General features: G+C 34.9%; 1 protein-coding gene across 18 annotated transcripts in view; it reads left to right on the top strand.

Annotated features, from left to right (window-relative positions):
- Window positions 1-25,781, top strand: part of LOC124362985 (MAP kinase-activating death domain protein) — a 191,780-nt gene that overhangs the window by 89,296 nt on the left and 76,703 nt on the right. For all 18 annotated transcript variants that reach the window (XM_046817926.1, XM_046817924.1, XM_046817931.1 and 15 more), the window contains exons 2-4: window positions 12,763-13,011; window positions 23,055-23,223; window positions 24,352-24,508. In XM_046817926.1, the coding sequence (XP_046673882.1) occupies window positions 12,898-13,011; window positions 23,055-23,223; window positions 24,352-24,508 (440 nt within the window). In that variant the 5' untranslated portion in view covers window positions 12,763-12,897. The remainder of the gene's footprint in view (window positions 1-12,762; window positions 13,012-23,054; window positions 23,224-24,351; window positions 24,509-25,781) is intronic.

Below are 25,781 nucleotides of genomic sequence, written 5' to 3'. Positions count from 1 at the left end.
CATGATACCTATAAATGCCCTAAAATAACAAAATAATCTTAACTCAAAACGTTTCTAGTCTCCAATTTTATGGTATAAAACATTCATGATACCTATAAATGCTCTAAAATAATCTTAGCTCAAAACGTTTCTAGTCTCCTATTTTGTGGTATAAAACATTCATGATACCTATAAATGCCCTAAAATAATAAAATAATCTTAGCTCAAAACGTTTCTAGTCTCCAATTTTATGTTACATTAAAATACAAAACCAATATTTAATACATTTTAGTGTATTAAATATTGGTTTTGTATTTTAATGTAATTTAACAGTGACCAATATAAGCTCCATCTACAGCATTCCAATTTTATGGTATAAAACATTCATGATACCTATAAATGCTCTAAAATAATCTTAGCTCAAAACGTTTCTAGTCTCCAATTTTATGGTATAAAACATTCATGATACCTATAAATGCTCTAAAATAATCTTAGCTCAAAACGTTTCTAGTCTCCTATTTTGTGGTATGAAACATTCATGATACCTATAAATGCCCTAAAATAATAAAATAATCTTAGCTCAAAACGTTTCTAGTCTCCTATTTTGTGGTATAAAACATTCATGATACCTATAAATGCCCTAAAATAATAAAATAATCTTAGCTCAAAACGTTTCTAGTCTCCTATTTTGTGGTATAAAACATTCATGATACCTATAAATGCCCTAAAATAATAAAATAATCTTAGCTCAAAACGTTTCTAGTCTCCTATTTTGTGGTATAAAACATTCATGATACCTATAAATGCCCTAAAATAATAAAATAATCTTAGCTCAAAACGTTTCTAGTCTCCTATTTTGTGGTATAAAACATTCATGATACCTATAAATGCCCTAAAATAATAAAATAATCTTAGCTCAAAACGTTTCTAGTCTCCTATTTTATGGTATCAGACATTCATGATATTTGATAGATGCCCTGAAATAATCTTATTTTGAAAATTATTCGAAAGTGGTGCCCCAGATGGTGATATCTACAAAGTCTTGGAACACGATTTAAAATGAGATTGCTCTAACAATCTGCTATACTGAGAAGAATTTATTTCAAAGTTTATATGTTTTCAATTTTTTGCTATACTGCGGAAAAAGCGGAAACTAAAGTTTAGGGGAATAACAGCATCTCGCAAGATGAATTAGTTTTAAAATGTATTATATTGTGTTTAGAGAAATATTCAATATAATTTGCCACATCGAAGGTTATCAGCACTTATTGATTGAAACCTATTTTTAGTTTTTTGTTCTCTTATAATATATTTTAATACAGGCTAAGGATTATTTGGATGAATCTCCTTGGGATTAACTGAGGTGACGCATCTGAAGCCATCGAGTTTGGTAGTTTGCATAGCATTATAATAATTTAATAAAATCTCCATTTACTGGGTAAACATGTCAAATTTAAGAAGTGATACCACTTGACATTTCCCGGCCTAAGCAACATTCAAGGAGTGCGAGACGATGAGGGGTGGGGCAGGGAGGGGTGAAGTCTCCTTACGTAGCCATAGGGCTCTTTATATAATCTTGTTTGCCCGCTAACAAATTCCGTTCGTGGCATTTCATAAGAAAGCTTTGAGCGGTTGAAAACAACGGGAAAGCGCTGAGAGCTCTCTTATGTCTGTAAAACCCAATAAACCACACTTTATTCTGAGGCGTTAAAAATAGCGTTTTAAAGAGCAAAGTTTTTATTAATACTGTTTTTATTAAATGTCCCTACATTCTTTAACCTTACCGTTTCCAGTTATTAATTGACTCATAATGCGTTGATGTATTTTTCGGATTATGTCTATAACGATAGCTCGAGTCTCTCTACACATATTTGCTGTATTGCGATGATACAAATCTTGATTAATATTGTCAATGTTAAGTTTAGCTCTGGTTCATCTTCGTCTTAAATGCAGCATCCGAAATCTGATGCTTACACATTTGTCTAAAACGAGACAATGAGAGTACATCTTCATCTAGATTGCACACTATTTTGTAGTTTAAGTGTCTCTGCTTTGACACTATGCAAAGAGTTCGTCAAGCTTCTTCGTCGCCGATAATTTTTGGATCCCTTCAGATGAACATGACTTCAGATTGCAGGAGTCAAGTCTGCGACAGCATCACATTTCAGATGCTGCACTTAAGAGGAAGGTGAACTGCAGCTAAACTAAACATTCAAAACATTCACATTGAATCAACCCTTCCCACCATAACTAAGTCATGTATTAGTTAATATTTTTATTTATTTGTGTGTAAAGGACTTAAAATTGTTTGTAGACAACAAAATATTCTGATTTTGATGTCGAATAATATGGGTAATACAATTTTTTTATATGTGTAAAACAATATCTTTTAATCTCTTTTATCCGAATACTCCTAATTTATGCTGTTAGAATTTGTCTGGCAATCTACGCCTGAGACTAATAGCACTACTTATTAAACAAATAAATTTTCTGTAACATCAATGCTGTGTTTTTCTCAAAGCATAACTCATAAATTGCCTGTGCTTTTTCTATGGGATCAAGCATTTTAAACTCCAGAGCATACGCTGAATTATGCATGAATTACCTATCACGTAATGCGTGAATCAATCAGAATTACCAATATTGGTAATGCGTTGTTTGTTGTTGTATGGTTTTGTATTTGTTGTATTAGGATAATATACATCCACGGTTCATTCTCTGTGTTTGTGTGTACTAAAAAAGCTGAACGTTTTCTTTGTGGAAATCTGCAAATTATGGAGTGTAGTAGATGACAAACATACGTTATTATCGATTACACGATAATTGAATAACGGAATTCTTACATTAACTTTAAAATCTCTCCGTACAAGAACGTAGTGCTTCATGTTGCGAAGCACATGATATAACACGATAACAGTGGTAACGTTGATTAAACAAAATGTCGTGTTATATTATCACACTTCGATGATTATGAATGATTATGAAGCTGTTTTAATCGAAGGAAAATTACGCGATGGAAAATGAAACTTTTGGAGCGGGAAAATTATCAAGCTACCAAATATGTACGAAATCGTCCAAGACGTTTAGGGCTACTCACAAAATATTTTTCGCGACACATGTTTTTTTATTCTTAAAATTCACGTTTTTAACTATGATTGTATCGGTGATATGTTTATAACCATTACATTGTGTAGTATGAGAGATATTATACCGAATCAAAGTCTGTTTTGTACGTTAGCAAAATCATACTTAAGAAAATTCGTAATATTAGTCCTTTTTACGAGTGCTTAATTACTAAAGATGTATTTTGGTCAAGATCTCTTTTAAATCCCTGTTTACAGTTTTACCTATTAAGCTGGATTTATGCAAGATTTTTGTAAGTATAATGTGCGTAACTCATGTATTTTTTCGTCAAATGTACGCACAGTGAAATGATATTTGTATTTCACTTTGTATTCAGGAATTTTCCATAGTAAAACTAATCTGTCGTATACAAATTTAGAGTATTTATAATCATTTTAGAGAAACCTTAAGGAAAAGGAAAAATTATATCGTTAATAAGGTTAAAAATGTTGAGTTGCAAGGTTTGAGCCACTTAGAATGGCGTGAGCTACGAGTATGTGTAGCGCCCACACGGAAGTTCACGATACTCGCGTTAGCCACACATATAACAATTGCCTACACGTGTATTGCGAGCTCGCGTGCGAGCTCCTCATACTCGCAGCTCACGCAGACGCATTTCAACTTGTTCGACACGCACAGCACACAATTTTAGCCGTACTCAAGTTTTCATGTTTTCTTTATTCAAACCGACCGATGAATTTCAGTTTAGATGATACAGTAACTAATGTTTAAACGAAAGTGGAACCTTTTTCAGATTTACAACGTTTGGAATGTTCCCCTCAATTGTCTTATGCTTATGTCAAAATCTTATTTAAAAATGTAACTGTCTAATTTCGTTACGTAAAAGACTGCACAAAAACAATAACCTATATTTTAAGGTCAAGAGAATAGAATTTGAATTCGACGAGGAATTAAAAAGTATATTCACCAAAACTCTTCAATGAGACAACTAGGTTTACCTAGAATATTTTAAATGGGAATTTTAGTTCCTTCAGCAACATAAACATCTTAGCAAAATGCCTGGCGACGACATTTCACTACGTTGGCGGGTCGTTGCCATACAAGAAAGCAATCTCCTTCTCCTTCACCCCCGCGCCCACCTCATCCTTACGTCCCACGTCACACATGGCTAACTTCCTTTGGTGTTCCAATTTGTCCAACCAGGAACTACGACGTCACAACTCGCTCTGGTACAAACTTAATTAGAAGTTGGGTGCAAACAATTAATAGTGCATCCTGCGAGAGCCTTAGCTTTATTACATCCACCAGTAACTTCGGTAAATTGAACTGCATTATAATCGTTTTTCCTTCTTTAGAAGTCGGTAAAGTTTAACTGAAAACGAAATTATCATACACTGGAAGTCAAATTTTAATCTTTAGATAAGTGGAACTTGAGTTAAGGCGATAGCTTGATTAAATTGGCTTGGAAGCTTTTGGTAACTTAAACTGTTTTTAGAAGCTCTTAGAAAAGTTTAGAAGACTATTCAAAGCTATTACTCAGTCAGATTTTAACATACTGGTTTGATATATTAGAACGCTATGGAAAAAGAATGCAGATTGCTACCAGAAAGTCTTTATGAAAGTACAACAAGCGACCTGCTCACATTCCTTATCTTACTTTATGTAGGTATACGAAAGGTTTTCTCTAGTACGCTGATCCTTTTAACCCACCGCAGTCTAACATTTGACGATTTTTTGACTTGTAACAATGATCTTGACCTTCACCATAGCCTAAGGGTAAATATGGATTTCTCTGATCGAGAGATCACGGATTTAATTTCGGGGAATGTCAATAGGTTTGGATCTTTACCCTTAAACACGTGTGATACACTGAATAAAAATGTCATTCGAATAAAAAGCCGGAAAACGTAGTAGTAAGGCCTCTTTGGTACTAACCTCCCCTTATCAAATACTTTTTAAACCATCAACTTGAAAATCATGAACTACAAAAACCAGAATGAGTATCAGGCAAATACCTAGAAATGTCATACGACAACGACAATCACAATGATAAGATAAATCGTTCACTGCGTAAAATATAGTAACAACCACTATTTCCAGTTTCAGTTTATTCTAATATTTCTCATCATCTTAAGCAACGCTGCTAAGCTAAGACGGGTAACGGCTTCAAGGAGAGAGTACTCGGTATAATGCTGTAGCTCTATAGTAGTGGTGGAGACGGGGATATCGATCCCCACCCTCCAGCACTGATCTACGTCACCGACACCAGAAATAGTCCAAAGTTACATCACTCATTGTTGCTTTACAATGATCCTTTGTATTGTAGACTATGATATAGCTGTGGATTTACATACCGTTGCGTTGGTTGCCACGTGGATCTTCGGGATGAATTTTCTTTGTACTCGGATACGCTGCTTGACGTCTCTGAGAAAGTGAAAACCTCTGGTATTATGGATATCATTTTTAACTAGGATTACAACGGTTCAGTTGCGTATTATCACCCAAAAGGTAAAGGGTCCAACACGTACGAGAAGTTCACAAACCTCTACAAGTATATAAAGATTTCCTTATTTTGTAAAAAAAATTTGATCGGAATAGTGCTGCTCAAACAAAAGGTATAATTAATTATCCACACCAAGTGCAATAAGTGAAGCGCTCAACTGCCTACGAAACTGACGGGGAGGGAGGTCAAGTTGTTATTACTTTCTTCTGACTATGAATCCAGTCACGTTCCAGACACTCGCAATAAGTCACAGTGCGTCTTAAAGAGAGAAGACGCAGAGCACAATGACCCTTCTATATTGACTTAATACAGTATGATAATAAGCCTTTCTCAGGGTACAATACTATAAAAAGTAATTTTCACTTTCACTACTTTGGAAACCTTCATCCTACTCGATCATTAAAATTGCAACTCCAGGGTTACACAATTTTTCTGCAACAGTGGTATACTAATATACAGACTGTGAATTTCCAGTTTACCAGAAATGCCATAAGCCGTAGGACAACGTCCATCTCCAGTTAAATCGCAAATTGGTGGACATTTAAAACTTGATCTTACACTTTCATCTAGATTTTCCGGTTCACACAGATTCGGAAGATTGCTGAAATAAATTAAAATATTGATATATTTCAGGGTTGCTATGAACAGACTAATATTACCCCACAGCAAGGCCAAAATATCGAGATAAATTTTGATGATAACCACGCCACTAGCCGCGTAAGCCTAAGAATTTACCTAGAACCTTCACCAATTGTGATTCTCCTTTTTCTGCAGTATGGCAATTGTTCCTTCAGATCCTTGAATTGAATCCTTAAAGTAAGAGACTATACTTTATCATCTGATGGACAAATCAACCTAAGAGAGTATTCCGCTGGACTAGACTGATGTTTTGCTGCGTTAAATCATTAGAACATAACTTGATCCAATGCTACGCAATTAGCCACGAATGTGGCTGTGGCTGCACAGATAACTGACCAAAATACCATTCCAGAGACAGCATTGAATCTACCCTCTTCCCAAACCCCCCCCCCCCCGTCAGTATTCGTTCTTGGCTGCTTTCATTAATCAGTATACAAATGTGGAGATAAAATTCCTGTTTGTATTTGAATTACCATTTCTTCAATAAGAGCTCTAGTTCGTGTTCTACCCTTACTATATTTATTTTTTTAAGATTTATAAAAATAACGAGCTTGAGGTACTTTTAGGTATTTTATATTCTATACCGATGGAAACCACGTGTTATAAAAACTCTTTTAAACCCTAACCTAACGAGTAACTTGAAGGGCGGGGATTTTGCTAATAAATTCATTCAGGGTAATAGTTAAGTGGTTCGGATCCCATGTTAAACTAAAATTCACATCCACTAGTATTCCTATTCAATTCACTAGGATATACACTACAAACCATTATGTGAAATAATTACCTTATTTAGAAACAAGACTATACATAACAGTATCGTTAATGCAAATTATTTCTGTAGAGCTACTGCATAATTTAAGAAGGTTATAAAATCCGCCTAAAAAACGAGGGCTCGGGAATCTTCCACAGGGAAATTGTTGAGTTTTTAGACCTTATTAATGTCCTTTGTTTCAAGTTTGTTTTTTACGATGGAAGGATTGTGAAGGAAACCGGATTTTCCCGGACATTAGCGATCTTTCTGTAGCACGAAGTTTCGAGATCTGAATCTGATGTCTTCTTCAGGTAAAATACTAAACTAATGCATAACTGATTGTAACGATGGCAAATCTCCGGAAAATCCTGTTTACTTATTGTTTTCTAGCTTAAAACAAGTTACTGGGTGAAATTTTTATGTTTGTCTTTCAAACTTTCAATGGGGGGGGAGGCTTAAGCTCCCTGAGCCCGAAACGCTCATAATACAAAGAATAACTTTCAAACTTTCATTCTAAACTTTATATCCATGTTGCACACTATCTAGGTAATGTTCTTTGCTGGTGTATCAAACGAAGCAAAAATGTAGAACATGGTTATTCATTTGTATTTCAACTGACACTTTTCTTTAATCGTTAAAACTGAAAATATGACATTCTACAGAGATTAATTAAGTTCCTGTAACAAAGTCCTGTCAAAGGAACATGCATGTTTGTTGGGTGAAATCAAACGGAATAATAAATCAAAATCCTTGATAAAAAATAAATCCATTTTTTGCTCTGCGGAATTGGATTGGATTAGCTAGAGTAAGTACTTACTTTAAAATCTAATTTGTTAAATAGAAATCACATTGCTTTTTTACCAATGTAAAGTGTATCAGTACTAACATAGATGTTATGGCAAATCTTATACAATGGCGAAACATTACTATAAAGCTAATATGTAAGGTATTATTCCAGAGACGAAAGTTTCTACTGATGTTCAATAGTTGACCGGGTTAACCTCCGAGTTCCGGTCAAATGTCGACTACAATTTCCGGTACAATAACAGGCGCTATCACAACTCCAAATGTGTGTCTATATCGGTGCTTCTAACTACGCTTTAAATGGCCTCAGTTTGGACCCAGAATACTCGCGCCCACGCTCGTCGGTTAGTTCAATTGCTTCGACCACTTGACCACAATTGGGAGTTGCACTTCGGTAATTAACTCTTCTCTACATTTAGCACCAACAGCATTTACTAGATCGATCTAAAACGGAGATAAGTACAAGAAACACTCCTGCAAATTAAGATAAAAATTATTTTAGAGAAAGATATAAGTAAAAAAGGAGGTTGGAATTTAGTTGGCATTGCGAAATTATTATAAACCTAATATTACGACTAATTCAGCTTACCTCGAATACACAAATAACATAACTGCTATAGTAAAGAGCAAGTTTTATTTAAACAGTAAACACAGAGAGGCGAGTGGCGTATTTAGAAGGGCCTCAAGAGGGCTGTCCCCCTCCCAAACCGATGGGAAAATAATTTACGTAATGAGTTTTAATCATAAATCTGTATTATTTGCTTCCACCCATCCGTTATACCGTACGAAAACTTTGTTCGGCTCGGCGGATGAACTCGATTTGCTAATCTGTATTTCCTGGAGCTGTATCAGGGTACCGTAGTGGTAATTTTTATTCTGAAATTTGATTATTTCGTTTTATTACAAACATGTTTACGAATATCATAAAAGTCTTTTAACATAAGAGTGAACATAAATTTCAATCTGGCATTATTCAATGTTTGCTTGGTTAATAAGCAACTTCAGTTTTAGTTTAAGAATGTATTTGCACGTCATATGACTATAGAGGGTGTTGTTTTGTTTTTATTCAGTTTCTGGAAGATCAAACCCTTTCGTTGAATAATGTGCTTAGTTCACACCTTTCTTTAATAGATAATATTAACAAGACGAGTTGCATCTACTATCCTCTCACTCACAGGGCTCCCAAACATGATGGGTTTGCCCCCCCCCCAAATTCAATCTTAGATTCGCCACTGGGAGGAGCCGGAAAAAATCTATAAGGCTGGTAAGGACTAGTTAGCAGAATTCGTTCCGCTCATGGTAATACTAGACCTGGCTGTCAGATCGCACTGCGGACAATTTTCCCAATGAAACGTATGTGATTTTGCTTTTACGTAATTCAGAGGCTTGTTGTACTCTTTTAGAGCAAAATAAGACTTTAGAGCTTCTCAGTTAATGTTAAATATTATTAATTATCTTTTCGCAGAATGTATAGTTAGTCAAATATGTTTACCATAATTGCATGGCTGAGTATATTTTCCCATAAGTGGAAACCGTGAGGGAAGACTATATGGAAGGGGAGGATGATGAGGCGTTAATTACTTAGTTAATTAGCGCTAGATGAGGCTCTGTATCCTTCAGGCGCTCATTGAGGGGATAGTATAGTACGTCGTTCCAGCGTGTGACAAGTTAATTGCTGTAGGGAGATTGGTCCAGCATATGTGACTAAAATCACTGTACTTTAATGCATTTGTACTGCAAGAATCAATCTTTCAAAAAAAATCTGATTAAAGTTAAACTTTCGAGAAAATTAAAAGAATAAAATCACGATGAAAGGAGTTCGAAAAAGTCTCTAGTTATATAAGTACTAATGAAAGAAAGACTTTTCTAAATGTTCTTCTTCGGAAAAAGAATGTATCGTAAGAAATGTTTAAGCAAACCTCTTTTTAACAAGTTTGTTTTCACGATGGAAGAATTGTAATGAAACAGGATTTTCCCGGATCCTTCCCTTTGTTCAGTGATACAAGAATTCATTAACACAACGTTTCGAATCTACAATCTGACCTCTTCCTCAGGTGCATACCTAACCTGAAAGGTAACCTGATTGTAATTTTGTGTTGGGATAGAAAAGATATATTGAAAGGTTTTTTTGTATCACTGAACGATGGAAAATGTCCGGAAATCCCTTTTTAAGGAAACTTGTTAAACTGATATTGAAAAGGAACAATAAATGTTGCTTGTGTTGATTGTATATCAGTGAAACACAAATACATTCATTTCTAACATTTATGCATTTTCGTCTAGATTCATTGCCGCATCGTAGTTAAATACACGAGCAAACACGCGAAATATAGCGATAGTCTTATCTGTTGAAGTGGGGTGAGTGTAATTCTTGATGAGGTTAATGCATTTTCCACGTCTGCCCCCTCTCAGCCTTCAAACCAACTCTCTCATCTCCTCTCTTTCTTTGGGAGCATTTCTATGTTGATGGCCGTCAATGGAGTTGGTGCGTGCTACGCTGGAGAACCTCACTAGGTTATTATCCACATCACCATGTGGATAATACGCCTTAAAGTATTTCTACAACGATAATCATTTCTAAGCTGTATTGAAATAGCCTCGCCTACAGAAAACATAACAAACACAACACTTATCCAAAACTGTTCATAGCGCGATCCTATGGCCAGACCCAGAATCTATCATTTACTGCATGAGCTATATGCAAACACTATTGAATCTGTTGGCTCTAGTAATAATCTCCAGTAAGCGTCTATAATTGGTTTTTCCTTAGCCTAACCTGTAAGACACTAAATTCCACAAGTGAGATTAAAAATACGGTACAGATTTTTAAAAAAGGTGAAGTATTAAATACACTTATTTGATACTTAAACTGTATTCTCATAACGTGAAGGATATCATAAAACGTTGACCATTAACCATTCATTAAAATCGACTTGCGTTAAGAGATAGTTGTGTTTGTTAAGTTATTAATGAGTAATTTTTATAATCTTGCAACGTGTGTTGTAGATTTATTCAAAATATTAAATACGTTCTGCATTTACAAAAGTCGAAATTTGCAATTAGAATCTTTTTTTGATGGGTTAAAATCCAGGATTGAGGATTAAATTTTAATTTTGTCAATTAATCTGAGTTGAGCCTGAAATATTGCTGTCACTGGTGAAAGTCTGAAGTTCAAAAGCAACATCAAACTGTTTCGTTTTAGTTAGCATACAGTGGCGTAAAACCGTTCGGAAGAGGTCACTTACAAGGAGGAAATTTCCAGGAGCATCCCGGCAGGGTTTATTTGCCCAAGTCATAAATGCTGGACACATAAAAGATGTTACACCAGTTCTAGATAGGTTTGTACTTATCTACAGTAACAGCTTCCATTCTCGCCCTTGGATCCTTACCAACTCTTCCAGGCTATTTTGTTAAACTCTTTGAGGTTTTCCATGCACTCTTGATCGAATGCTGACACCCAATGAGCTTATTTTAGAGGGATAATGGCTTTCTTTGACTAGCAGGATAAATTTTTATGACTTAATATAGGGAATATCATACTGATAGTCCTTACTTTGGTGAGGGCTTTTTGGACTAGTGTTTCCAGGAGTGATGGAAGTATATTTCCAACCACGGTTTTTTGTGGACACATCCCCACGTTAGTCCATTGGCTCGCTGACATACTGACATACACTATCAAAGCCACATTCCCTATCAAAACATCTCCTACCTGTCTCGTTTTTCCTCATTTCCTACCAATTGGAGATACCAATTGTACTCGTTGGCTGTACAAACGAGGTACTGACCAAATTATTTGTAGTCCTAACAATCTAACTTATCCTGGAGGATTTTAAATAAATATTCTTAATTTCTCTGCTTTACATGTAACGACTTTAAGCTATGGATGTATTTGTTTTGTCATATTTTAATTTACAGGAACAAAAAACAATCACTAACTCATCTGTAACAATGGCTTAAGTAAAAATGAGAAGTAATTCTCAATTCATTATACGGGTTAAATATCAACAGACTACTCAGGGGAATGAGTTCATATCTTCTGCAAGTCATAATTAATTGGATAGTCTGCAACTCATTGAAAACAATCTGAGGTCTTGACCACATTCAAAGCTATCAATCGTAGACTGTTTTAATAATTATTTAAAAAAACCATACACACAGATACAATTGTTTACATTGACTCCGATACTGTATAATTCATTAAGGCATGTAATACATTTCTGCAAATCCTAATAATGCCTCAAAATGAAGACGCAAGCCACGCACACACTGAATAATAAATATTCAGCCACTGCTAGCTGAAACGTTAGCGTTAGCGAAGCTCATCGCTCGAGGGGATGGCAAATTTTATTTCTGTACCTCAGTCTGTCCGGACGATATCTTGAAAAAGAACAGACATGTAGGGTAAAACATTTACATCAAGCTTCATTTCTGCACCAGGAACAACGAGCTCGATAGTGGTGCATGACGCACCATAAAATTTGGCAGAGCGTTAGTGAACATTTTTACATTGGTATTACAAGTAAACAATGATGGCGACGATAAAGTTGCAAAATAAATCAATTTGTAAACTAAATGATACGATTATAGAAATTGTTATATCTTGTGGTAACACATGTAGCTTAGCTAACTATCCAAAAGATATCTTGGATTTCGCATTTAAAGTTAAAGTTTTGCATGAATCTTCATTTCTATACATACAACAATTAGTACTATGGTAGTGCATATCCATGGGATTTGACTGAGCGTCATTGAAGCCTATCACTCGGAAGGATGGTATAATTTATCTCTGATCTGCCCGAAGGCTGTAAAACTTTGCTGCATGTATGATTGTCTATCTTTCTATCCGCAGAGCATCTAAAGAATGAAATGAGTAATAGATTTAAAATTGTCCATGTAATCTCAATGAAGTCTGTCACGCGGAACGTTGTGTCGCCTACTCCTACTTTGTTTTAGAAACTACACCACGCAGTCACATTAACAAATGGTTTTTTTTTCTTTGCAGTTGATGAAGATCTTGTAGTCGCCGGAGGATGAAGTCGCAGCAAGGGGGGGAATATCTCGCGTACCTGGAGTGTCCGGTGCCGGCTAGTGAACATTCCCAAGTGACATAGTGATGGGACCCCCACAGTGAGTGACTATGGCAGACATTCAGAAGAAGTTTCTGTGTCCGCGGCTCGTGGACTACTTGGCCATCGTTGGGGCACGCCCGTCTCCCCAGCGAACTGCCAACAATGCTTCCCCACCGGTTCAGGTCAGTTCATCATATTTTCTCCATCTTTATTATTTAATGTTATGCTTTCCATGTGCTACGTCTGGTGTTTACATTTTTATAGTAATAAAAGGAGTTTTCTTCTGAAATGTTGTTTGTTTTATTATTATTTATATTGTCGAGAGGGGAAATATACATAAAAGCGTTATCTCGTACGTATTATCAGCTTAATTTTAGTCATAGCATTATAGGAGGCTAGCAGTTACCCGTGGCTTCGCACGCAATTGTTTAAATCAAAGTCTGTAGCTTGCTTGGTCAAAGCACTTATGATGTAATATGATAGTCCTCTATGGAATTTTTCTAACGTTATTAGACATACGAACAAGTACATAATTATTTTAATGTTCATAGTCAGACGTTTAGAGGTTGATGGTCTATTGTAATATCAAGTTTTGTGCGCTTATGAGCACTTCTGTTTCAAATTAATTATATGTATTTCCTATGTCACAGCTGAATCTGCCTTATTTTCCCGATAAATAATATATTCTACGTAGGCCTCGGCTCAAAAACTTAATTTGGTTTAAAAAATACCGGTTATTTCCAGTTCTTTTTATGAAAATGAATGATTTAATTTATTTGATCAGAAATCATTTTAGGAATGGTATACATATGTAAATATTATCATGAGATGTCATGCAGTAAATAATTCCGAGAAATATTTTTATAAATCATATAGTATGGGTTTTTTTAAATAAATTATAAGTCTTTAAGATACAATATTAAATCAAGAAATAAAGGCTTTTAATAAATCAAATAAATTATGAAAGATTAAAATCAAAAGCATATTCAATTGCGTTAGAATTATTTTGGAAATTATAATTCTGGATCTCTCTGGATGAGGATATTACATAATAAATATCTTAGGAACTGAAGACAATGATGCACTTTTGGAGACAAAACTAGAATGCCGTTCCTAATAATATAAAAATTAAACTTACAATTGGTTGTTAATTTGTAAAACCTCCGTCTAGGCCTAAGTATTATTTTACCTTTAGAAAGTATAAATTACGCTGAGCGCACATTCAGTACTAGGATAGCTTTTTACCATCACAGATCTATGGAGTTACCTCGCGATTTTATTCTATGCCAAGTCAACCTTGATAACAGAAATTTATTTAAAGAGTATGTCTACGTAAGGAGAAAATAATTAAGCTGCTGTTGACTGAAGTAGTCTCTGTACTCTGTTCTTCATTGCGCTCATTCGGTTACAAGGGAGTACCACATATAAACAGATGTACCGGCTCTCTTTATACCCACAGCTTGCGGGGCTGGTGCTTATGTAAATACAACAAAATGTATCAGCTGACATGTAAAATTTGTTTTAATTTTAATTTAGTGTGTGACATTAATTAAATTTATACGTATTCTATTTTTAAAATTGTCGAAAACGATGTATTAAATCTATGTTTTTTGAACGAACGTCACAGTTGAGTACAATCAACAGTACAGTACAGTACAGTTGATACACAGTACAGTACAGTTGTAGTACTTCTGATACTTTGTATTATCCGGAGGCCACTATTTTTGGAAGAGTTTTCTTACCGGGGGTTTTTCTTACTGTTTCGTGGGGTGCTTTGATTTTTTCGCCAGAAGTGCGGCCATCGAAACCCACAATGATGTGCCGCATTGGTACCTTCTCGCCCTCAGATCACATCCCAGATCGTCCAACTTTTCCGACGTCAGGCTTCGGTGGTGCCCTCGTCGCCAAACTGCACTTCTGGCGAAAATAGAAAAACATCTTTAGAGATCGTACCTAAATCATGCTCAGATCACATGAGAGCACGTTAACTTTTTATATTTATAATACCTATGTATGAATTTATCTACTTGTATCACGTAATCATAACAAGTAGTAGATAGGGACAGAGTGGCCGCCTTCTTGCTGATATCATAATGAAGTTTAATTTTCACAATAAGTCGGATAAAGCCTGTCCTTTCAAATAATATAGTTTTTTTAGGTTCCTGATAAGAAAAATTCTTTCAAAAATAGTGGCCTCAGATGATACCAAAGTAACGTACTTTTTTATGATTTCCAATTCACTGTCTCAATTAAATTTAGATTACTGAAACCGCCTTTGAGAGTTTACTGCGAAAACGAGGTCACAAATTCATCTCTATTAAAGTACTTCAACACAGTGGTGTAGTCAGATTTTTAAAAGCTGGTTTTAACAAAGACTTGTATATGTTTTCGATGGAAAACTCCAGCAAAAATCCTTGATTGCCAATTATAAAGTAACTGGTTGGTAAATTCTGTAATGCAATAGCGTGGATTAATTTTTACCAACACGTTGTTTGTATAATTTTGTTTTGATACTCCCGTATGAGACCTAAAGGGGGAGGGTTTGTACCCCCATAACGCTCTCTTTGGATATTTCTACCTTAATCTGCCTCTGAGATTGCTGATGCTAGGCTGGCGTACACACACAAACGCTACACATGCTGCAACAAGTAAATTAGAATTTTATCTCAATTACTCTCAACTCGGCCGAGAACTGTTATTATATCATTGTATTTTAACTGTATTTTCGAACTTTACCACCCGCTAGGGTGAGACTTTAATTTATATATCGTGCGTTTAGTGTTTATGTATAGGCCTAAAATGTGTGGGTTTATTCCTATAAATATCCCTTTGGCAATCCGTAATTCGTAACCTTTACGGACTGCTTCAAAATATGTGATCCCTCCTTTTCACTTCGCTACTACTTCTACAATCTATGATACAACAATTTTAGTTCTTAACCTAGTTTTACCGTAATAGAAAGACAGTAATACGAGTTTAAAGTTTTTTACAATAATGTTTGGGTTAAAAAATGACTAATCATCGAACAAACTGTGAAACTGTAAAGACGGACTGACAGAGTTCACAGAGGTCAGGAGACACACAACAGAGGTTGCCCCAGAGCCAGTGAACTGGGGAACAATCAACTGTCGAGCCGTGACGCGCTGTATCACTTGTGATCAGATTTCCTGTTGAAGGGAAGCGCGCAATCCGGTTACAGGGACTGGATTGGATTGGATTGGATTGGCTGATTGGATTAGATACACACATCTGCCGTAGCTTTTCTGATTCAACAGTTCCTCCTTCTCTTAAAAGTTTGCATTTTAAAGTTTCTCTTTTCGTTACAGTCTTTTACTTTACAGTTTTACCATTTGTAGTACCTTTGCTTGTATTAATTAAACCAGAGATAACTCACCCAATGTTTTAAATTGAGGTAGGAAAAACTGACCGCTCGGACTACTATATGTAGAGTGAGAGGTCTGGTAGTAAACATTTGACCGGTAATATAGTTACGTGGCGCAGCCCTAGCGTCGGACCTCAGAACTAACTGAAATTTTATCCCCCGGACCTCAGCACACCTCATTCGTACGAAAGGTTGATCTTCTGTGTAACTAATACAAAGATAGTTCACTAAAACTGAAACGTCATAAGGTGAATCATTTTGTCAGCATTGCGGTTCACTATTACAAACATAATTGACCAGCTTTTTGGCATAAGTATCACGCAGTACCCTCCTATTAGCTACTGTTCCTCGACAGACATATTTTGAAGTTTTTTCCCAAAGATTTTAACGTTTCGAAATGGCGGACCAGAACAACAAATTGACGTTTTATATCAAACTCGCTGATGATTACAAAATTAAAAATAAAATAGTGACACCAACATGCTTTTAACCTGTAACAAAGTCTCTTTAAAGTGATGTTTTACCCCCAAAATATTAATATTTTGATAAATTAATACGGCACAACTCAGAAAGTATAAACCGAAGGATACATCATAGTATGCTTCATTTTAACGGCTTTCGCGTCTTCCAAAGATAAACGTTTTTTTACATTTACTATGTGTCTATCGATAGATGGTCTTAAAACTCTTGAAATATTTTGGTGCATACATTTCAATAAATATTCAACTGGAAACTGTTGGCGGAACAAAACACAACAGTTACAGGCAAATATGCCTTATTTTGAACAGCTCATAACATTTTTATTTAGTTTCATATTTATTTTAAACAATCTGCTACTTTAAAAATTATATTATCGCCACATGAGCATGTATATTTCTTTAAATTCAGGTTATATACCGTTGAACATGGTTGACCAATAGTATTCACAGCGCATTAAATTTTGATTTAATGTTCTATTTTGTTTAGTCCTAAAACATTAAAAACTTTTATTAGAGAGACACTAGATGTATTCATCTGTAAAACATTTTAGTGCTGTTAGTAAATTAGAAAAAAAGTATTTTTACAAGAGATACTAAACTACCTAAATAAAAATGTCATGTGCTGTTTCAATAATAAATGTGTTTAAAACCTCACACTCTGCACGGCATTTTGAAACCGTTAAATATTGATTGACATATTACAATACTAATACTAATTACATTTCAACTTTCTAAATTTAAAAAAAAACTGTTTTTTAGATCTCATCCAAAAATGATTAGAGATAGACACATCGTTCAAATATAAAAAACCATTTTTTACTGAGGTACACTAACATAATTACAGGTCTATTTAAATCTACTATTTGAATATTACTGTTTTCGGGAGGTGTTAATTTTATATTGCATGGGTTCATGTGGCATGTAAATTTGGAGGGTATTTATAGCAGATTGAAAATTTGTTAGTTTGACAGTTAAGTTATTAATTTGTAGAAAATATCACGTTTCATGTTAAATCTCAATTTGGTTATGTCTTGTTCCACCATTTTAACAGTAATTTTTTAACCTCACCAAAATGTTTCTGTCGACTAACCCTTTAGTAAAATGTGCCACGTGTTCCAGTAAACTTTTGAAATTTTTGAGGCTCGGACCTGGAACCTCCACTTTAGGCACATATTATGTCTTAAATGTTATACAAATATGTTTCATATATTCCCTGTATCTTATTTAGGGGATTTGTTCTTTGTTAAAGCTCTAATCGGCCTCCTAATAATGTTTAAGACACTTAAGCTGACTCAACCTGTATATTCTATGGAACCTCAATATCTATTTCCCTACACGTACAGTTAATACAACTCATAATTTCAGCTCACATACAGCTATTTCATAAAATCCTATGTTCAAGTTTATGAAAACATATCTGTCAATAAACCGCCTGAATACACGCGTAAAAGTAATTTTCTTCAAATTCTCTTCTGTTAGCGTAGATCGTTGGTACATCACCTGCAATAAAATTAATTATTGCACAATTAATTTACATGAATAAGATATTAAGCATCACCTAGAAGGAAACCTTGTGTGACTATATTTTAGCTGTTTAATCACTCAAATAACTAGCTAGACAAATATATTCCTATATTATAAATAGTGTTGAAATAGATCATTTACTAGCTCTTTAGGCTACAGGTTCAATTTTCATCTTAAATATATTACAGTGAACGGTAGCAAATGTCTATAAATTAATTCACAATCCTTTTTCCCATATCAATTTAATTGGAGAGAAATTATCTTTCTTCATCTATAGAATCACACATTTTTTATTTCAAAAAAATATAATGATTGTTGATGATAAAATTAATTCCAACAAGTTACAAATTTATGCGTTCTTAAAGTACTTCCTTACATGAATATATGATAGCAAAACTGGCCTGTAATACTGGTTGCAATCTATTCTCAAACTTCGTTGTGTTTTAAAGTGATCTCGCCTCCCTTTAGCTTATCTGGGAACACTCTAGATTCAGAAATAAGGTCAATGAGTACAAAAGCCCTTTAATACCCTCCTTAGTAGTTAAGAGCTTAGAGTCCATAGTGTCTAGTGGCGTAATATTATTTTTAACGATTAAACAACCCTAATCAGGTCATTATCCTAAAAGGGGTTTAAAATTTAATCGAGCTTCCTCGTTGAATAAATTTAATTTTTATAAACTAGCATTTTGTAATCACTGATACTCTGTCGTCTCCTTGCTTCAAGAAGACCGTTCCTCCCCCCAGTCAAATTTTCCGTCTCATGCTATGTCTGCCAACATCAAAACGTTAATAGTACGTCAGAAGGTCCATATGTTTTGCCTTTTGGCCTATTTTTTGGCTGGCATCAAGGAGAATGCTATCTTCATCATAATTACAAAGGCATCTCTGTATATGGTACGTCTTTCTTTCTTGAGAATATGATACGCAACGCCATAGTGTTTTCTCAGCAACCAAGCAGTCAATATCAGCTTTGGTCAATACAATTCTCTATGCATAACATTTTTGTCATATTCATGAAACTTGACATTTGGTTGCAAAGTTCTTGGAAAAAATTGTAAATTTCGTTATTTTGAAAACGATTGTAGGATTGTAGGTCCACGCCTAATTTTGACGAGGGTAGCTGACGTCACATTTCCACAGAGTGGGACAGTGAGTCCACGCCGACCCGTGGACTACCGATCCTACTTTCCAAGACTGACCTGGCTGTGAATTAGTGTTTCTATCTGAACACTCTTCTCTCTAGTGATGCTCCCATTACACTTGTATCTCGTATTGCTAAGTTAATACATATTAACAACAGTTTACTGAATTTAACATTAAAGCAGATTAAACAAAACCAATGTTCGGCCTTAAAGAACAAAAAAATTCAAAAGTCTCTGATGTTGGATATTTATCAGCTAGGAACTTTTAGAGCAGCAAAATGATACCAAAATATGTCTTACAGTCAAATCGCGTCAGGGATATTGAGTCAGGAGTTGACTAACACAAATGCAGTAGTAGGAATACAATGATCATTGCATAAATAAAAGTTACAACCACATAAAGTTATGTTTCCTAATAATTATGATTGACCAAATTATTTTTTATTATATTTGAAATTGCAAAAGTCAGTTTTATTGTACAAAAATTAATTTATATAAATTTATTGCTGCGTCACAAACTCTAGAGACTTAACGAGTGACGGTGAGTTATTTTGGTTTATGTTTCTTAAAAAAAAAACATTTTTCCAACAACCACTGGGCTATGAAGTGATCTGATTGGATCTCTTGGTTACGTGACTAAAACATTTGCTATAGGGTTACATGTATACAGAAATGTTGTGGTTTTATTTATTTAGTGTTTGTTTTATATAAAACTAGTTTTTATTTTCAAACACAGCCACCTCGTCCATATAGGAACCTAAGTGATGCCCAGGAATTATTGAAATTCCCAAATTAGGCATTTTATTTTATTTTTTGGGGGATTAAAACATGAACTAAATAAAAGACTTAGTACTTGTATGCGCAACTATTTCAGGCAAACGAATTAATAGGCCATAAGGGTTTAAGGGTATTTTATTTTATTTAAATTGTATTTCAAAATATAAAATATACCTTAACGCTAGCACATAGCTTGGCAACTTCGCTGTGCGTAGCGGAATGCAAAGCGGTAACTCTAGACTTCGCCCCGTAGGATTGTCATATCACCGGATTTCCCGGAGATTACCGGATTTTAAACATAAAAATATATCTTCGGGAATTTCCAAAAAATTCTCTATGTTTTAATTATTGCACAAAATATGTTTCGATACGGGAGTTTTCTGTTGAAATCTTATTTGAGGACGAAGAACGTTAAATGCTTGTAACTGTTTACATAATGTGATGATTGCTAAAGTTAACCCTCTCTCCCGTTACACTTATTCCATTATTATAGCGAAGTGGTTTTGTTTCGGCGGTAAAATTCGTTATCCTTCAGATGTATTAAAATGTGTCGCCGATCGCTGAGGATATTAATATGCCGCGCTGTTCGGCCAGCGTGATACAAGTAAACCAAACCGAATAAGTATAAAAGGAACAAATCTGAAGTGAGTTGTTTTTATATCTGTTCTGTAAACTGCATTGTAAAAGACGTGTAGGTTGTAAGGATTAACGTTCCATATAAATTAGTTGAGATTGCGGTAGGGAACAAAGAAATAGTTCAAAGTAACAATTGTAAACAATAGTACACTTCCTATATTTTTAATAATTTCTTGAGGAAAGATTTCCTGATTTGAATTTGTATAGAGGATGTAACCATGTATTATCAGTAATCAAATCCAATTCTTTGTTATAATGATTATTAACGAAAACGTTTTTCTGAAATCCCATTCCTGGCTAACTCCCTCTCCGAAGGCGTTATCTAATGAACTACGGTAACTCACTTTAATGAGGACACATTTTGTTCGCATATGGGCCAACAACCCTAGAGTCGGCCGTGTGTTTTTGTTTATATATAATAGTATTTAAATAGCGGGTTTTACGATTCAGTATGCATCTTCAGTAAGAATTTTTAATTATATAGAAGAATAAATTAGGGTTAATTGTAAGACAGGCCCTTATGGCCCTAAATTCGCCCTTTTGTACATTATGAATATGATACAAATAAAGTAATTCCATTGATTGATTGATTAAATAACGTCCGTGTGGTAACACCGTTCGATACACCACGAGAAAGAGCGAATGTCTGCAAGAAGGTATTTCCGTTACATAAACGTACATTTACATGCGGTAAAGTAAAAAGTAAATGATATACTTATTTTATTCCTCCTTCTCGAATGTATCCTAAAATTACACAGATACCTTCATTGTAAAATATGTAAACCTTAAATTTTTATCTTCAACCTCTTGTGATAGTTTTTAAGTTTAAAGTGTGTTTTTTCACTATTATTTGATATGTTCCTTTTAAAAGGAGTCTTCATAAAAAAATGATGTTTCACAAACAAATAGATGTTACTCGTGTTTAAGTCACATAGTACAATAAGCCAGTAACATGATTGAACTAAAGGATCTCTAAAAATGTTGATAACTATGAATAAACACGCTGCATTTTTTAAGGAAAGGCGGCCTCCTTTTATACCATTATTCTGTCCGCCCTTTGACCTGTGAAAGTATCCTACCAAAGTGAATATGAGAGTCGACCGTTAAAGTATAAAGTACAACAGTATTGATGAAAAGTGCTAGGGTGGCAGATTTGAATGTTTAATAGCCTAACTTTATCTAACTCAAATCGAAAGTTTAACGACCTAGGCCAATCGGTCACCGATCCTATCCCAAATTCAATTTTCAGTATAAATTTGATGCCTAAAACGTGTTTAATATTTCAACATCTCTATTTTCTTTCATATTTCATTATTGCAACTTTATATTACTTTTTAAACGTTTATAATTTTACCAACATTATTGCACTAAAATGTCCACATCCTGTGAGTGAGGCAGGCCACCTGAGATGTATGCATAGATGTCGCACTAGCTTTAACATTTTTCTTTCTTATTTCCCCCTAATTTGACCGCACAGAATCCAAATAAATTATTGTAAACATTGTAAAATGCTCCAAAAGTATCCAATTTGGGGAGGGAGTAAAAGTGTTTTTGGGAAATTTTTCACATATAAACAAGGCGTTGTGTGATACATACAATTTAAAGGTCGATTTACACTGAACGTGTTGGCGACAGCTAAAGTTAATAATTTTCAACCTTATTGACAAGGTGTACAAAAACTTTTGAAAATAGGCCTTTAAACTTAAGTAATGTGTTATCTTAACTGAATATTGGACAGCATAAATTTATACCAAAGCTTATTTTTAAGCTATTCATTAAGTAAAAGTGTGGTTAGGGGCATTTTTCATTGCACTTTCAAATTTTAAAAATTCCCAATTTTCAAGAATACAAAAAGCCTACAACTTAAACTTCTTAAGTAACAATGTACATTAAATTATATATGAAATACATTTAAAATATATATTTAAACTGATGTATAACCTATATTTAAATTTTAAAATTCCCAATTGGATCCTTTTGTGACATTTGACAAAGTTGAAAGTAATTTCATTCGATTCATCAAGGTTGAATTAGGAATAATCTACTTCGGCCTGTATGTACAATAAGGTTATCCTTATGTTAGTGGCCTAAGGAAATGTCCATAGGAAAGGTCATCAATTCATTGTGCAATAAGAAGGTATAAGAAACATTCTGTTAAATTTGACTTCGGCTGTCTATGAGCATAAGGGACAGGATGGCTAAACTGTGATCAGAACTAAATTCCTAAAATCATTCAAGCGTACAATCTCCTAAAAGCACAATATATGTATAAGACATTGTTGCAGGCCCCTGAGCTGTTGCGCCGCTACCCCGCAGATGACCATAAAGACTTCCCCCTGCCGCTGGACATGGTATACTTCTGCCAGCCAGAGGGATGTGTGTCTGTGGGGCCGCGCCGCACCGCCCTGCGGGAAGCGACCTCCTTCGTCTTCACCCTCACTGAGAAGGATTCTGGTAAGTGCCTTCTTGCTGCGATAGTATTAGACCTTCGCCGTAGGGTAGGGTTAAGGCTGCGGCTTTCTAATCGAGAGATCACGGGTTCGATTCCCGGGGAGGTCAGTAAATATTTGTAAGTGGGTTTGGACCGTTTTCCCTTAAAATAACATGTATTATCCTCAATTAAAATGCAATTGGCGTAGAAAGAATCCCTTTAAAAAAAAGCATCGCTTGTATTTATGATGTTAAGACTTGAGAACACATTTTAATACCCTCTAGCGAAACCTTCGAAAATACTGCAATATAGTAAGTAATAAAACAATATTATTGAAATATATTTAAGGCAGTATAATTATGAAATCTTGTATAGATTTATATATTTTACAGCTTAGATTAAACGTAGACATAAATCACTCAGATCTAAAGAACATGGCTTTATTAAGTATAGTCTATGTTCCAATATAATTTTCATTTAGTATTCTTTAGCTATTAAGTGGGAAAAACATCTTAATGAATAATCAAAGTGATTTTGTATTTGATTGAATACAAGATTATTTGTGGTTTAAGTGAAGGTTTACTATATGCCTTATAACTAAATTTGATTATTAGTTAATTGGGATTACGAGAGACGGAGCCAAGTGAATACGGAGTTCTAAATCTTACAATCTCTCTCGTTAGGTTTCTTACTTGAACCCAAAATTATTAAATTGTTGCACCTAGAGTGTGGTTCAATTGAAATTTTTATCAAATACTGAGAGAGGTATAGTACATACTTTATTTGTGTGGGTGTGTGTGTGTTTTTTTTAACAAAGAAGAGACCGGTGCCCTTTAAAGCCTTATACTGTCTGTCCTCATGGGCCACTGGCCTGTGAGAGGATCTTATCAAACAGAAAACAGTACATGGTTGATGGTACTGATAGGTGCTTCGGTCACAGTCAGGATTTGAACCTGAGCTAACTATAACTCAGACCCAAAGTCCAACGTCTTAGACCGCTCGGCCATCGGCATTCCACGATCATCGGTTTTGGTGACGTTTTCTTTTATTTTTTACATTGATTGATTTGTAGTTCCGGTGTTTCATTCTGATTGTATTGTGGCTGTTTCGGCCTTATAACTAAAAGCGAACTTTGCTCTGTGTAATGGCAGGTAAGACCAGGTACGGGATCTGCGTTAACTTCTACCGGCCGATGGAGCGGCCAGGGGCAGCGCCCAGTAGTACTGCCCGGGACCGGCGGGACAGGCACCTGCGGCGAGAGAGTTGGCGCAAGAGCATGGACAAGAGTAGCGACTCGGCATTCTCAAGGTGACATGCGTCATGTACAGTAGTGAAGTAGAGGGTGACAGTCACAAACTGTTAACACGATCATATAAGTAGAGGGTAACAGTCACAAAACTGTTAACACGATCATATGCACTACTATCACAAACTGTAATGCTATAGAACAAGACATACCATTGCAAGCCTGCGCTGTGGCAAATAAACTGGTGTATAATGCATTTACGCCAAAGTTATACTTTTATTTAAACTTCGCATGAGTATAGAATATTTCTTGTGATATCACCAGTTTGAGATCTTTTACCTTATTAGTATATGATAAAATAATGCAGTGATGTCCTAGGCATTTCAACCCCATCTGAAACCACGTTGATTTCAAAAGTATTCTATAGTATAGACGAGTTGTGACTCATGTTTGGCAGATCATATGATTGGCTGACTGCCATTGGGGCAAGAATGGGACAACATTCTGAATGGGATTCAAATATAGTGAATGTATGCAAAGTTTTAGTATGTCATTAATTTTGACGATTGCGTTAACATATCAGTGTTTTATGCATAATCATACATATTGTTATTATTGTATTATTATAAAACCAAATGACCAGGCTTGCAATGACATGTCTCGCACTACAGTTTTTGAGATGTTAGATTACAAACTATAATGCATGGTGCATAGGCTACTTACTCGCTGGCTCTGAGATTCAGAAGTAGACGTTTATAAAAAACTATGTTTCAAAACCTCGTCTCGTCCCAGGGTTTAACTTTTTCCCAGGGTAGTATTTTCGAAACATCTTTCAAAAAGGAGAATCCAAATCAAGCAAAGTAATATTACACAATAATAGCTTATACTATGGTGGTCTAAGAAGATCGTATCCAGGTTAAAATTTGAAGATCAGCAACTTAAGTTAGGTGATGCTATATTACGAGTTACTTCACCAGTTATTAAATAATGAGCTGTTTGAAAAGGCTTACAGGTTTTTAATATGGTGTACGAATTGAATAATATAAATTTAGATTGTTTATATTTTTGTTTATAATTTGTTTACATTTCTTCAGCATGTCAGGTTCAGCTCTCTTGTTTTCTAATGCGTATAAAGATATTTTTTTTATTTGACTTTAACAACTGAAGGTAGTGTAAAGTAAGTAAGTTTAGTCTTCGGTTTTTTCAAATGTACATATTACTTCAGGAACTATTTTACATTTTGTGTAAGCTACTACTGTATGACGCCTAATGATGAGAATTTCCTTTCATCAAAGCAATCAAAATAGTTTCTATATGTTTTATCACGCCTTATTT

This window comes from Homalodisca vitripennis, chromosome 5, assembly GCF_021130785.1.
Source record: "Homalodisca vitripennis isolate AUS2020 chromosome 5, UT_GWSS_2.1, whole genome shotgun sequence".
In the NCBI taxonomy this organism is placed as follows: Eukaryota; Metazoa; Arthropoda; class Insecta; order Hemiptera; family Cicadellidae; genus Homalodisca; species Homalodisca vitripennis.
Note: the sequence above shows the minus strand (reverse complement) of the source record. Positions and strands in the feature narration are given on the sequence as shown.